This window comes from Tenrec ecaudatus, chromosome 11 (genome assembly GCF_050624435.1).
Source record: "Tenrec ecaudatus isolate mTenEca1 chromosome 11, mTenEca1.hap1, whole genome shotgun sequence".
Lineage (NCBI taxonomy): Eukaryota > Metazoa > Chordata > Mammalia > Afrosoricida > Tenrecidae > Tenrec > Tenrec ecaudatus.
Window position 1 is genome coordinate 109,747,003 of NC_134540.1, and position 13,855 is coordinate 109,760,857.

General features: G+C 40.8%; 1 protein-coding gene across 3 annotated transcripts in view; it reads left to right on the forward strand.

The window, feature by feature from the left end:
• Positions 1–12,406, forward strand: part of SLAIN1 (SLAIN motif family member 1) — a 69,218-nt gene extending 56,812 nt beyond the window's left edge. For all 3 annotated transcript variants that reach the window (XM_075562622.1, XM_075562623.1, XM_075562624.1), the window contains 3 exons: positions 6,484–6,639; positions 9,160–9,442; positions 12,331–12,406. In XM_075562622.1, coding sequence (XP_075418737.1) covers positions 6,484–6,639; positions 9,160–9,442; positions 12,331–12,406 — 515 coding nt within the window. The remainder of the gene's footprint in view (positions 1–6,483; positions 6,640–9,159; positions 9,443–12,330) is intronic.
• Positions 12,407–13,855: the final 1,449 nt, after the last annotated feature.

Below are 13,855 nucleotides of genomic sequence, written 5' to 3' on the forward strand. Positions count from 1 at the left end.
TTAACTAGCTTATAACCCAACAAAATCATTTAACGTTTCTGATTTCAGCTTCTTTATTTGTAAAGTCAGGGTCTTGCTGATAAGTTTCATGCCCATTACATGCTTTCGAGAAATTGAATTTCAAATGATCTCAGTGCTCATGAGCTAATTGAACAAGGGTATGAGGAAGGTGACTGGGCATTAGCACCATGAAAGCAGTTGTGGAGGGCAGCACTTTGTGCGTATCTGGGTGTAACTCTACTTCTCTGGACAACATGTTTGACTTCAGCGCTCTGTACCCAACTTAGGTGTCCATGTGACTCTGGTTTGAAGCTTTTTCTACCGCTGCCCCCAAGGCAAAGTTACGTGTGCTGCTTCTGGAGTCAGAGGACTTTGGGTTTAAATCATCCATAACACTAGAATTTCCACACAGCCGACTTTTGTCTCGGTGCTTTATTTGCATATTAAACCTATCCTTCTGACTAAGGCTACTTGCTAACCCAAACACCAGCACACTGCCAATGAGCGCCTTCTGACGCATAGGGCCACTGCATAGTCTCCTCTTTCTTCTGTGTCGTGACTGCCAGACTGGAGCGGCCAGCTGTGCAGTCAGCAGGCACACACCTACCCAACAGCCACCAGAGCTCATCGCTGACAAGGTAAAGATCGGTGAATAAACCTTTTGAAAAATGCTTGCACTCACATTGCACATAAGATTAAGGAAACATCGGTTTTCTGTAACAAATGGTGTTGACTGTTACTTGGCGTGCCTTTCAGCATTGCCATTGATACTCATCTCAGTTTAGTTATTTAATAGCCAATATCACTTGGACAAGTTACTTAAACTCTCTAAATTCAATTTTCTGATCTGTTTACCTTAGAAATGAAACATATTGTATGGGTTTCAGTAAACATATACTGAACATGAAATTTTTTTTCTTGTATTGATGTCAGAGAAACCCCAAATACCAAACACCCGTCACCATCAAGTCAGTTGTACTTTGTAGCCACCCTCGATGATGGACAGAACTACCCCACGGAGTTTCCCAGGCTGTCCATTTTTACGGAAGTGGACTGCCATCTCTTCCCCTGTAGATCAGCTGGCGGATAACTATTGCACTGCCTAGGTACCTTTCTGGTGTCAAAGAACAACCCTTTCTATTTTCTTATCAATAGCCAGTAATGTAAAGGGATGTAATAAATCAGCATCCAACAGAATTAGGAAGCATTTGATTTATCAACAAATCAGTTTTCCATGCCACTTTCTGATGTTCAAAAGTGATTTTAGTGTTAATAAAGAAATGTACAAGAATAGTAGAAAAGCTAACCGACCCCGTGAGAAAACACGCAGACAATAGAAGGATGTATACCACGATAGAAGGAATGTGGCTGCACCCTGGAGTCAGTGCTGTTCTCACTGGCGTTGCGTTGATTCTGACATACAGAGTAGAGCTGTTTTCTAATGTCTGCATGGGCTCAAACCAGCCTGTCAGCTAGTGGAATGCCCACACGTTTGTGCCATCCGATTGCCTACCATCTTATGTAGTGTGTGTCAGTTACCATATATTCAAACAGATTTTCTTGCTCTTTCGTTATCTGCAAAAAGAGGTAAAGAGCATCCAAGTGGTGGGGCCTATATGGGAACTCCATTTTCCCACCAAGGCTGGCCCTCTGGGGCAGCAGTGCACAAGGGTAAGTCAGCCTTGAAGAAAGAGCTCTGCACTTTGGATGAGTAGGAAGGGGGTGCTTAGAGTTGGGGGCTCTTAAGCCAAAGCCTGAGTAGGTGTTTGCTGTACTCTAGAAAGAGTGGAATTGGCTGTATGGGACGTGAATGGCAAGGAAAGGACAGAGTGCATGGAAACAGATGGAAAGCATATATTTTTAAAGTGATAAATAAGCCTGCAATGAGGTGGCAGTGGAAGGGTCATTAAAGAAATACTTACAAGGTAGAGTTGACAGGACGTGGAGTCTACAGTAGAAAAGGAAGTGAACCATAAGGAAGTCCCTAACATTCTGGGTTAGGCAGCTTCCCCCAGACAGATCCACGACCGATGCTACATAATGGAGGCACGGATTCTGGAGGGTGAAATGATGGTGCTCTTTTGTACTTGGCCAATTTTACCTTAGAATCTAATTATAACTTTAATTTTCTGATTTAGCTTGAAAGAAAAGACTATGAACTTCAGTGATATCATTTATGTTCTTCAGATTTTGGTTTAATATGAGAAAAAATCCATGTAGAATGATAATCATTTTTGTTTAGCTATTTTGTTTTTGGCTTTAATTTTTCTCCCCAATTGTTTTATTGATATAAAATCCACATGTTTATTTATTTATTAAATACTTTTATTGGGGATCTTGCATCTCTTATCACAATCCATACATTCATCTATGTGTTAAGCACATTTGCACATATGTTGCCATCATCATTCTCAAAGCATTATCTTTCTACTTGAGCCCTTGAATATCAGCTCCTCATTTTACCCCTCCTTTCTCCACCCTCCCTCCCTTATGAAGCCTTGATGAGTTATAGATTATTATTTTCCTATCTTATGTCGTCCTCTGTTACCCTTCACCCACTTTTCTGTTGTTCAGCCCCCTGGGAGAGGGCTATATGTCCATCCTTGTGATCAGTTCCCCTTTGTTTCCCCACCTTCCCTTATCCCCCTGGTATCTCTTTTCTCATCATTGACCCTGAGGGGTTTCTCTATCCTGGATTCCCTGTGTTGCAGGCTCTTATCTGCAGCAGTGTGCATGTTCTAGTCTAATCCAATTTGTAAGGTAGAAATGAGGTAATGACAGTGAGGGGAAGGAAGCATTAAAGAACTAAAAGAAAGTTGTATGTTTCATTGGTGCTATACTGCACCCCGACTGGCTCATCTCTTCCTTGTGACCCTTCTGTAGGGGGGTTGGCCAATTATCTACAGATGGGCTTTGGGTCTCCACTCTCCATCCCACCTCCCAATTCACATTGGTATGATTTTGTTTTGGGTCTTAGATGCCTGATACCTGATCTTATCAATACCTCATGATCACACAGGCTGGTGTGCTTCTTCCATGTGGGCTTTGTTGCTTCTCATCTAGATGACTGCTTGTTTATCTTCAAGCCTTTAAGACCCCAAATGCTATGTCTTTTGATAGCCAGGTGTGGGGAGAGGAGGGTCCCCAACAAATCATCCTAGGTCCGGTGGCGCAATTGTACAGCGATAATAAGTAAAGATTATAGTAAAGTCCTAGAGCGCATGAGAGGTAGTGGAGAGATTGGAATAATGGGGTCAGACACAATTCATGGTAGCATGCTCGCCTCAGCCCCGCTTGGTGGTCCTTGTGGGGGGAACCCAGCCGTGAGAGCAGGAGAGAGCCTCGTGAGTGAGAGCAGGAGAGCCCCCTCTTTATTGCTAACCAAGGGTTATATCTCATTAGGGGGCATGATTACAGGTAATCACACGTCACAGGAAGGGGCAGTATAATAGGCATACGCATTGTAGGAAGGGGGTGTATGGTAGGTATAAGCGTGACAGGAAGGGGATGAGCTAGGGGTGTGCCCATAGGAATGGGAAGGTCTAGGGGTATACATGTGACAGGATGGGCAGACCTTAGATTCATGATGGCAGCCTAACCTTGGTCATCCTTGGGCGGGTTTGACCTCTCTGGTGTCTCCTACAAGGAAACAGACAACTACTATCCTTATCAGAAGGGAGTGGGCCGTACTTGTGGGACAAACAATGGTGTCTGCTTGCTCTAGATGACTGATAACCCTTAGGGAGAATAACGCTGACCTACTTCTGATGACCTCCAAGTGTATAGTCATTCGCAAGCAGCTAAGTTTGGCATATATTTAGGGGAGACAACTTGGGAAAAATCCTTCTGTTTCCCACAGCTGGGCACTATCAGCTTTCTTCATCACATTTGCTTATACATTCATTTTGTCTTTGTGTCGGGAAGGTGAGCATCACAGAATGCTGGATTATTAGAACCAAGTGTTCTTGTGTTGAGGGAGTACTTGAGTCGAGGCCCAGTGTCCATCTGTTACCTTCTTAACATATAGATATAAGTACATAGATGTATTTCCCTATTGTAATATATAAATATATTTGTAAATGTCCATTGCCTCCTGGTTCTTTCCTCTTTTTCCTTTTCCTTTCCTCTTGGCCCACCTTCATGTTTGGCCTACATTCAGGTTTAGTAATTCCCCGATGTTACATTGCCCTTGATTAAGCCCTACTAGGCATCCTATGCCCTTCTCTCCATTGATTTTAGTTCACTTGTTATTCTCTTGTCCCTGAGTTGGTTGACCTCCACCCTACCTTTCTCCCACCTCTCCTTCTCCCGTGTCCCCCTAGAACCATCGGTTCGTTGTTTTCCTCTCTGAATTGTGTATCCTGCCTATCTTATCTAGAGAGACATGCAGAGACATTAATAAGTGCAAAAACCTGGAAAAGCCAAACAAAACAACAAAGGAAGACAAAACCAACAAAACCGCAGCAACAACAACAATAACAAAAAGCAAGCTAATGATAAAAAAGGAAAAGCCTATAAATAGTTCCAGGTCTGTTTTTGACCTTTAGGCATGTTTTCCAATTGAGTCTGATGGGTTACCATGCTTTGTCCCCAAAGTCTATTTTTGGTGTTCCCTGGGGATTTCACTTTGCTCCCCTTGCTACTCTGTTGCCTAGTGTTTTACCCCAGTGTGATGGGGTGAGATTGGGCACAATTCCTGCACTGTGTCTCCAGTGTTGTCCCCTGTAGTGCTTGGTTCAGTGAGAGACATCGTGTCTCATGGTGGGGCCGGCCCTATGGTCCTCTCTGTGCATTATCTGCTCTGGCAGGAATATCATCCTCAGGGCTTGGTGGGCCAGGACGTGTTCCCTTCACTCTCCATCCCTTACTTTCTCCCGTGTGCTCTAATCAGAAGTATCCCTCTCCCCAAGCTGTAGCTTCAGTGCTGTCCTCTGAAACACATTCACATATTATACACTTCCGTAGGTAAGTCGCTCTTAAAGAGATATATACACACAACAATCAGTTCTAGGGTATCCTCGCCCCTCCTGTATCCATTGTTTGCGCCCCAATTTCCCTCAATCCCCACTCTCCACATCCCCAATAAAGGAATACATCAGTTATTGTCTCTGTGAATCCTGTCCTTCTGTGTTTCATAAATTGAACATGTAACAGAAACAATAGAAAACTAAACTAAGAAAAAAAAAAGACCACCAGCGATATAAAAATAAGCCAGAGAGAAAACTCATAAGTAAGAAATATTTCAACTTAGAGCATTCAGAATGGGCCATGAGGGAGGTCAACTGAACGGATATTGTATTATATTGTACTTCTGTGCACCATAACCAAGTTTACAATAATCTTTGTCTGATAGCAAGGCTGTGCCCCAAAATGTTGCCGAGGGCATCTGCCAGATATTTAATCCAAATATGCACTCTGCCGATGGATTCTGGGTTCCCACTGCCTCCCATGCCCTTCTGTAAAGTGGATGTTCACAATTCAATTTAAGTTTTGATACCGTCCCCTCCATCGTTTGGATTTTGTTATTGGTCAATTTTTGAGCATGAGGCTCATTTCAAATCTCGGGAACATCAAGCGCTCCTTATGACTCTGCTGCCCTCTGGTGGCAGGAGATGTCCTTACAATGAGAAAGAAAGGGACCCCTTCTCATCTTCTACAAACATTTGAGTGGCCATCCACATCGACAGTTAAAACTTTCCAAAAGTTAACATGGCCATGTGAATGCGATGAGTAATTATCTCAGAGCATTTTATAGCACCTCAAGCTGGATTCTCAAGCCAATTTGTTCTATTTTTGTAAATTAGCACAAAGAGTAAGAAAACGTGTTGATTGTTCTTGGTTTGTTTTCCTCTTAAATTAGTATGTATCTTAATTTATAGTTTTTAAAAATCAATAACTAGAATGTAATATTTATATTCTAGGAGTCTTGGAAGCATAGTGGATTGTGCATTGGGCTGCTCACCCACAAGGTCAGCTGTTCAATCACTAGCTGCTCTCGGAAACCCAGAGGAGCAGTTCTACTCTGTCGGAAAGGGTCACTATGAGTTGAAATTGGCTCGATGAGAGTAAGAACTGCAATGAACTGAATTTTAACCTCTCTTTGATACAGTTTTATAGGTGTTTAGAATTTAAATGAAAGCTAATTGATTAACTTGCCCACACCTCTTTTTATAAAACACGTATGTCCTCGAGTCTAAGCTACCCTGAATATCAGCCGAGGCACCTAATTTTACCACAAAAACTGCATTAAAGGTGTGCTGAAAAACTCAGATTATACATGAGTATATACTGTAACTTTTGGTGGAATTCTTCTGGAGTTGTTTCAATACAGGTGGTTGATTTCATTGTAGTTGATAAAACACATGTGTTTTTTTTGTCATGGTTAAGGAAAGTATGACTTATTTAATTTTTATTAATTTGATTAGCAGAAATTTTTTATTTTTAATTTGTAATTTTTTTTACCTTGGTAAAATACTTTTCCAGATAAGCTCCGAAGAAGTATGCCTAATCTTGCCCGAATGCCAAGTACAACCACCATCAGTAGCAACATTAGTTCTCCCGTCACCGTGAGAAACAGTCAGAGTTTTGACTCCAGTTTGCATGGAGCTGGAAATGGGCTTTCAAGAATACAGTCTTGTAGTAAGTATATATTTTTATTTTTAAAAATTTTTAATACTTTTGAAAATATTTTGCCATTTCAAATCTACTTTTGACTGTAAAAACACTAAGGGAAATTCTTCTTCATGTTTTATAACTTATTTTTTTGGTACTTTAACTTTACCATTGAGCATTATTTCACCTTTGCTAATGTTAATAATGAGTAATAAAAATTACATGTAATTCCTTTTATTCAAGGGTAGCATCAGAGGCACTAATGATGATTAACTTATCCACTTTTTAAAATAAAATGTTTTCTCTTTGCAGAACCTTCTCTTTTGAGTTGACTGTTTCAAACACTGGCTTATTCTTAATATCTTCACTCTGAACAGAGCACACTTAATTTGATAAATCATTACTTTGGTCCTAGTTTTCACAAGTCCTTAACATGTTATTTCCCCAAGGGAAGTTGTATTTTAGTGTATTTTAAAGTAGCTTTTGCCTTCTCTTTCAGTTCACCATACAGTCCATCATTTGTTTTTTTATATGTTCTACCCAGCAATGAGAGGGCGCCAATGTGTTACACATAATGTTCCTTTGTTTCTACACTGGGGATGGGGCCTTACAATCCCCACCCCCCACCCAGTTCTGCTCATGGTGTCTATTTAGGTTGTGGAGATTAAGTGTTGGCGTGTATACACGAGGCCAAATTTCCGTATTAAAAACTTCACAGTTGGGTAGGATCTTGGCAATGATTGTCATCAGCTCAATGGAAATTTGCTCCATCCTAAAGCTAAACAGGAACAAAAACCTATGACAGACATTTACGTGACCATATTTTTTTCATTGAACTCTCTGAAGACTGCACACATATAATGAGCCCCGTGTATAGAATTCATTTATGTGCATTTGATTAGAAATAATTTTTTGAGAAAATAGTTTCAAAGATGTTAAAATAATAAAAACATAGACGTGTGTGTTTCTCTTTACTTTTGTTTCACATATATAGTTGATCAGACTCAAAATCAGTCGAATTGATTTAGGAAATAGGATATGTTCATTTTTAACTTAAAGTGAATGTAAGTAGTAGGCAGCAAATCATGGATAGTTTGTAAACAACAAATATACATTTCTATTGCATTTGTGATGAACTTTTTGGTTCCTAGGAGCAGTATTATTTTTTAAAAATAAAATTCCTGGGTGGAGCAAATTATTTTGTGCTGAAATGCTAATCAAGTGGTTGGCAATTCAAACCCACCCAGAGGTGTTTCAGAAGACAGAAGTGATAATCTAATTCTGAAAGGTATTGGAAGCCTACAGTGCAGATCTACTGTGCACACATGGGATCACGAGTTGGAATCCACCGGATGACAACTGGCAGTACCAACCTAGAGATGTCGCCCTCTTTGTCCTTCTTTCTATAATTACAATTGTTACATCTTTTCATCTGTTTTTGTAAAACCACCTTCAAGGCAACAAGTAAAAATCCTCAATTCTTCTAATCAAGCAAGGAAGAATTTATCTCGTGATCGCTCAGAGGGGATTGAATTTGCTAAAAGAAAAGAGGCGATGCTTATAATTGGCTTCTAAATATATTTACTCAGTGATGTCCTTTCCAACTAATAATGACCCTACAGGACAGTGACACTGCCCCATAGGCTTTCCAAGCTGTAATTTGTATGTGGAGTGTTTGGTGGGTTTGAACAGCTAGCCTTTGGGTTAGCAGTGGAGCACTTAACCAGTGCACCACCAGGGATTCTTTCTCAATATAGTTCACTCACTGTCATCAAGTCGATTCCAACTCATAGTAACCTCTAGGACAGGGTAGAACTGCCCCTGTGGATTTCTGAGACTAACTTTGTATGGGAGAAGAGAGCTTCTTATTTCTCTCATGGAGCAGCTAGTGGTTTCAAAGGACTGACATTCTGCAAAGGTAGCCCTGGTGGCTTAGTAAACTGCTGATTGCAAGGTCAGATGTTCAAACCCACCTTCTGCTCCATGGGAGAAAGATGAGGCTCTCTGTACTCAGTTCTATTCTGCGCCGTAGGATAGCAGTGAGTGAGAACTGACGTGATATTAGTAGAAAGACTTACTGTGGAAGGCAGTGGTGGTTCATTAGTAGAACACTCGTCCTCCATGTGGGAGACCCAAGTTTGATTCCTGGCCAAAATACCTCATCCATCGCCACTGCCTGTCTGGTAGTCGAGGCTTGTGTGTGGCTTGACACTGAGCAGGTTTTAGCAGTGCTTCCGGATGACGACTAGCAGAAAGAGCAGGGCTCTGCCTCGGGACACCAGTGGCTGAAACCCTGCTGAGCACAACGGTCGGATTTGGTTGTGCTTGGTGTGTGTCCAGGAGCTGGAGGCTGACTCAAAGACAACTAACAAGAACGTAAGCCTGCAGAGACAGAGGTTTCAAAATTTGAAGAAAATTCCACAATTTTTCAATGCTGTTTTTTTCTTTCTGAGAAATTTCGAAGCCCCTTCATGTGATACTCTCAAAATAAAGGCTTTTCTGAAGAGAAACCCCATTTAATAAGGTGCATGTCATTTTCTCTTCTAGTTCCATCACCAGGACAGCTTCAACACAGAGTTCACAGCATGGGACATTTTCCAGTGTCTGTCCGGCAGCCCCATAAAGCCACAGCCTATGTGAGCCCAACCATTCAAGGCAGCACCAACATGCCTTTATCCAATGGCTTACAGTTACACTCCAACACAGGCATCCCCACACCAACCAAACCGGCAGCTGCTGCGATACTGGGCCGCAGTGCACTCCCAAGACCTTCTTTGGCAATCAATGGGAATAACCTGCCTCGAAGCAAAATTGCACAGCCTGTGAGAAGGTGAGACTTGTCTGTTACATAACTTCATTTCTAGTTTTAAATTAGAGACTCAACTTTTCCTTTGCCTCAGCTTAACTAGAGTCGATCGCTAAGTTCTGTCTACCTTGGGCCCACTTTACTTTGATAAGTGTTGGGGTGGGGTCCTCTTATGGCTGAATCCCCTTCTCTCTGGTCTCCTCGTCCTCCCTTGTCACTTCACTCCTGCTGCACTCTGGGCTTTTGCTTCAATTTAGCAGGTAAGCCCCGCCCCCGGGAATTTCAGACCTTCCACGTGGCATGTGACATGTTCTCTCCCTCCTTTAGGCCTGTGCCCGGGTTCCCTCACTCTCCGAAATGAGAACTTCTGGGAGACTTGCAGCTTTTCCTTCCTTGCCTTCCTTTGCTTTATCTAGCCCCTCCAAACACCCTCCTCTGATGGTCAGTACAGCCTACTGACTGATTGTGTTACTCAATTTATGATGGTTTATTATCTGACTCTTGACTGAAGTGTAAGTTCCACAAGGTAGACTTTTTTTGTGCTAATGAATCCCTAGTGCCAACAACAGTGTTGAACACATGGTGGTGTTGGTGTTAGGTCCTGTTGAGCCAATTTCCATCCTAGCAACCCTGTGTGACAGAATAGAACTTTCGGCTGTGAAATTTACAGCAACAAATTGCTATTTCTTTCTCCTAAGAGCTGCTGAGTTGGTTTCAAACTGTCAAGCACTTAATTGTTGCACCGCGCAGACTCTTTGGGACTCAAACACTTGTGGAATTAATGATTGTTTTATATGCATATCCACCTCCCACACTCATGTTGTGAATAGCAGCTTGGTGATGCTTATCTGGGGCTTTATCAACTTCAGTTGGTAAGGCAAATATGGCGCAGGGAAAACTTTTAATCTTCAAAATTCCAAAATATGAACAAGGGGTACCCCCCGAAACTGGAATTGAAAGCGGGGTGGAGCTTTCAGAGTACACATTTTTTCCTGCTAGGCAAGCATCGAGCACCTCAGTCAGCCTTTGGTTACAGTGATTTTTTTTCGGATAAACAGTTTTGCTCAAATCTCATTGTGTGTGTGTGTGTGTGTGTGTGTGTGTGTGTGTGTGAGAGAGAGAGAGAGAGAGAGAGAGAGAGAGAGAAAGAGAGAGAGAGAGAGAGAGAGAACTGATTTAAGAGGACAGTGTGCAGCTGTGAAATTTTATTTCTTGGGAAAAATGCCACAGAAACTGTTGTGCTGTTGAACACAGCTTATAAGGACAGCGCTATGGGGAAAACCTCAAATGTACGAGAGGTTTTCTTGTTTCAAAGAATGTAAAATGTTGATTGCTGACAAACCTCGTTTTGGATATCCATCATCTTCCTGGACAAAAGTGTTGACTCAGTGCACCTGGAGTTGGTTCCACCAGGTAGACTGTAAACCAAGCTTTCTCTTGAGAGGTTCTGAAAAGATTGCGTAACAGATTGGCACTAATAAAGGCCCTCTGAGTGACAGATGGGGACTGATGCTATGTGACCATCTAGTACACCAGGCTTTGCCCCCCACCCCTGCCAAAAAATAAAAAAGCATGCCTCTATTGCCCACCTACCTTGCTCCAGCACCTTACTCACTTGACCTCGCTCAGTGCAACTTCTTTTTGTTTCTACGAATGCAGAGGGGCATGAAAGGACGGGGATTTGACAATGTAGAAGAAAAAATGAGGGTGGTGCTGCCAGCCAGCCAAACAGATGAGCTTGAAGAGCATTTCCAAGAATGGAATCGCAGATTTGACGAATGTATTAAGTGTGTAGAGAGTACTTTGAAGGTGATAAGGTTGCTATGTAAAACAATTTAGATATATAACTTTGAAAAAATCCATTTGGGGAGGCGTACCCCCTCGTACATGATATTTATAGTCATGATAGCCCTTGAACTGGGCACTTTTAAGTATCTTACAGTAAAGGAAAAAAATCTATAAAAGTGGATTGGTGAAAAATTGGAGCATGAGGAAATGGAAATACTAACTATGGATAACTCATACAGAAAATAGAATAAAAAGTTGATGTGGATGCACATTCTGTTTGTTCTTATGTGTGGGTTTGTGCAAGATGGTTTCAAACATTTCGTAAACAATTTCATTATTTTTTTAATTCTATTTTTGCCACAGACTCTTTGAATCCCACACACATATATATAAACTATTAAAACAAAACAAAGGTTGACTGATAATCCACTGTTCTGATAGTGCACATTTGTTCAGTAAACTCTGGCTTTTTCTCTCTTACTGAATGCAGAGGTACATCATCATGCTTATTACTGTATTAAACTAGATTGTTTCATGTACATAGCTTATTGTGACGCACATTCAAATAGACTTTTATACACGTACCATGTTTCCTTTAGGATGAATCCCAAAAGAACACCTTGCAGCTTAAGGAATAAATCCATTTATCCCTGAAAATATATCTTCAAACTACATTTTTAGAAAGGATGTCAGACTGTTTCTTTTCCCAAACTTAAGCAAACTCTGAGTATCATCTTTCTTTCAAAATTACTTGCCAATATCATGAGCAAAGTTTGACTGTTAATAATGTTGAGATTTTTTAATGACAAGTTCCAATGTACATATTCAGAGAAGCAGCCATATATACTCTTGGTCATTTTCTCATCTTTTTCTTACTGACTTTCAAATACCCTGTGCACTTTGCTGACATTGCTCATTTGTTATTTATGAGTCTTTATGGGAGGCCCTGAGGTATGCAGTGGGGCTAGTACTCATGAGCATGGCGTTCATGCCTCACCGTGCGAAACACAAGGTACTCCCAGCAAAGTTCCATTCACTTGTCTCTACCGGACAGCGAAGATCAAAGTGGGTGATGGATTTCGAAAGGTGACTAATCATGTTTTCTTTTTCCACCCTTATTACAGTTTCCTTCAGCCTCCAAAACCCCTGTCTTCGCTCAGCACTCTGAGGGATGGAAACTGGAGAGATGGCTGCTACTGATGCGGTTTTTATGTACCTTGGAAGGACGGGGAGGAAGTGAAAAATGAGGGTTGTGTTACCTAGCTGGCTGGGTAACGGTGGATCTTGGGATATTCTTTCCCTTTGCATTTTGACATATTTATGGCATTGTTTGTTCAATGGACCAGTCACCAGAGACTAATTGTTGCACTTAACTGTTTGCCTGAGATACTGCAACATTGTCCACCCCTTGTTTGCAGTATTGTGATACTTAGATCTAGAAAGTTTTTGTAGAACTGCTCTGTACCTGAATACTTTTTTGAAAGAATTAAGATGTATCAATAATCCTTTGCCATATGCATTTAAAGGTAACTTGTTCACTTTACTTACTGTTCTAAACATCTTATTTCCTTTACATGGACATATTTTAATACATTGAATATTTACAATTAGGTCCTGTAACTTATATTTTGAAGTTAATTTTTTAATGGTTTACAGCAGTGTTTCCCAAAGTGGGTGCTGCTGCCCCATGGGGGGGGGGCTGAAATGATCCAGAGGGGCTGCAAAACCAGACAACGACACTTTCCCAGAATTATGGGATGTAGGATAGAAGGGTTTCATTGCCAGGGAGGCACTGAGTAATTTTTTTTTTGTCCTTAAAAGGGATGGTAGTCCAAATAAGTTTGAAACCTGATGGTTTACAGGATTTTGGGGGGGTGGGGGTGGGGGTTGGGTGCCGTGGTGGTGGTGGTGGTGGCAGGTACCTATTTGTTTTTACACCTATGTGAGCCACTATGGAACAACTTAAAATTTTGTGCCATAAAAATATTTTTGTGGTAAGGTACTATTTTTTTAGCTTTAGGGATATATCAGTAGAAACGTACCATACAATTTGAGAGACGATTTTTTTGTTGAATGAGCACAAGTCTTCTGAATCATTGGAAGGAGATAGCCAGACAGCAGTTAAATGCCCCCGTGTTTTTCTTCATGAATTTATTGTCATATGTGAGTTTCCTATTTATAATGTCATCACAAGCTCATTGCACTTAAAACCTGCAATGATTGCTACTAAACTATCATTTTTTTAAAAAAACTTTATTACAAAGGACGAAACTGTAATGTTTTATTAACATTGCTTCTAGAAATGGATCCATTTTAAAGCAAATAAATCTTTTGATAGATCTTTTACAAAATCCATTTGCACTAATGAATGCTTTCTTATGGTATATGACTCAATATTTGTTATACTGTGTACACTGCTGTTTTGGAATGTTCAGAAATAAAGACTCTATTTCAGCAATATCAGACCATGAATGAATGTACAATATTAACAGCATAAATATGCATATGTTCCTCTATGATTTTGTATTATTATTCTTGTATAAGGTCTTTATACCTAAAGCAGGCAGACTTAGAATATGTTTATTTGGGAAAACTACATTTGATTTTCCTAAAGCACTTCTAAAAAGGAATTTGAGGTTTTGATCGTAC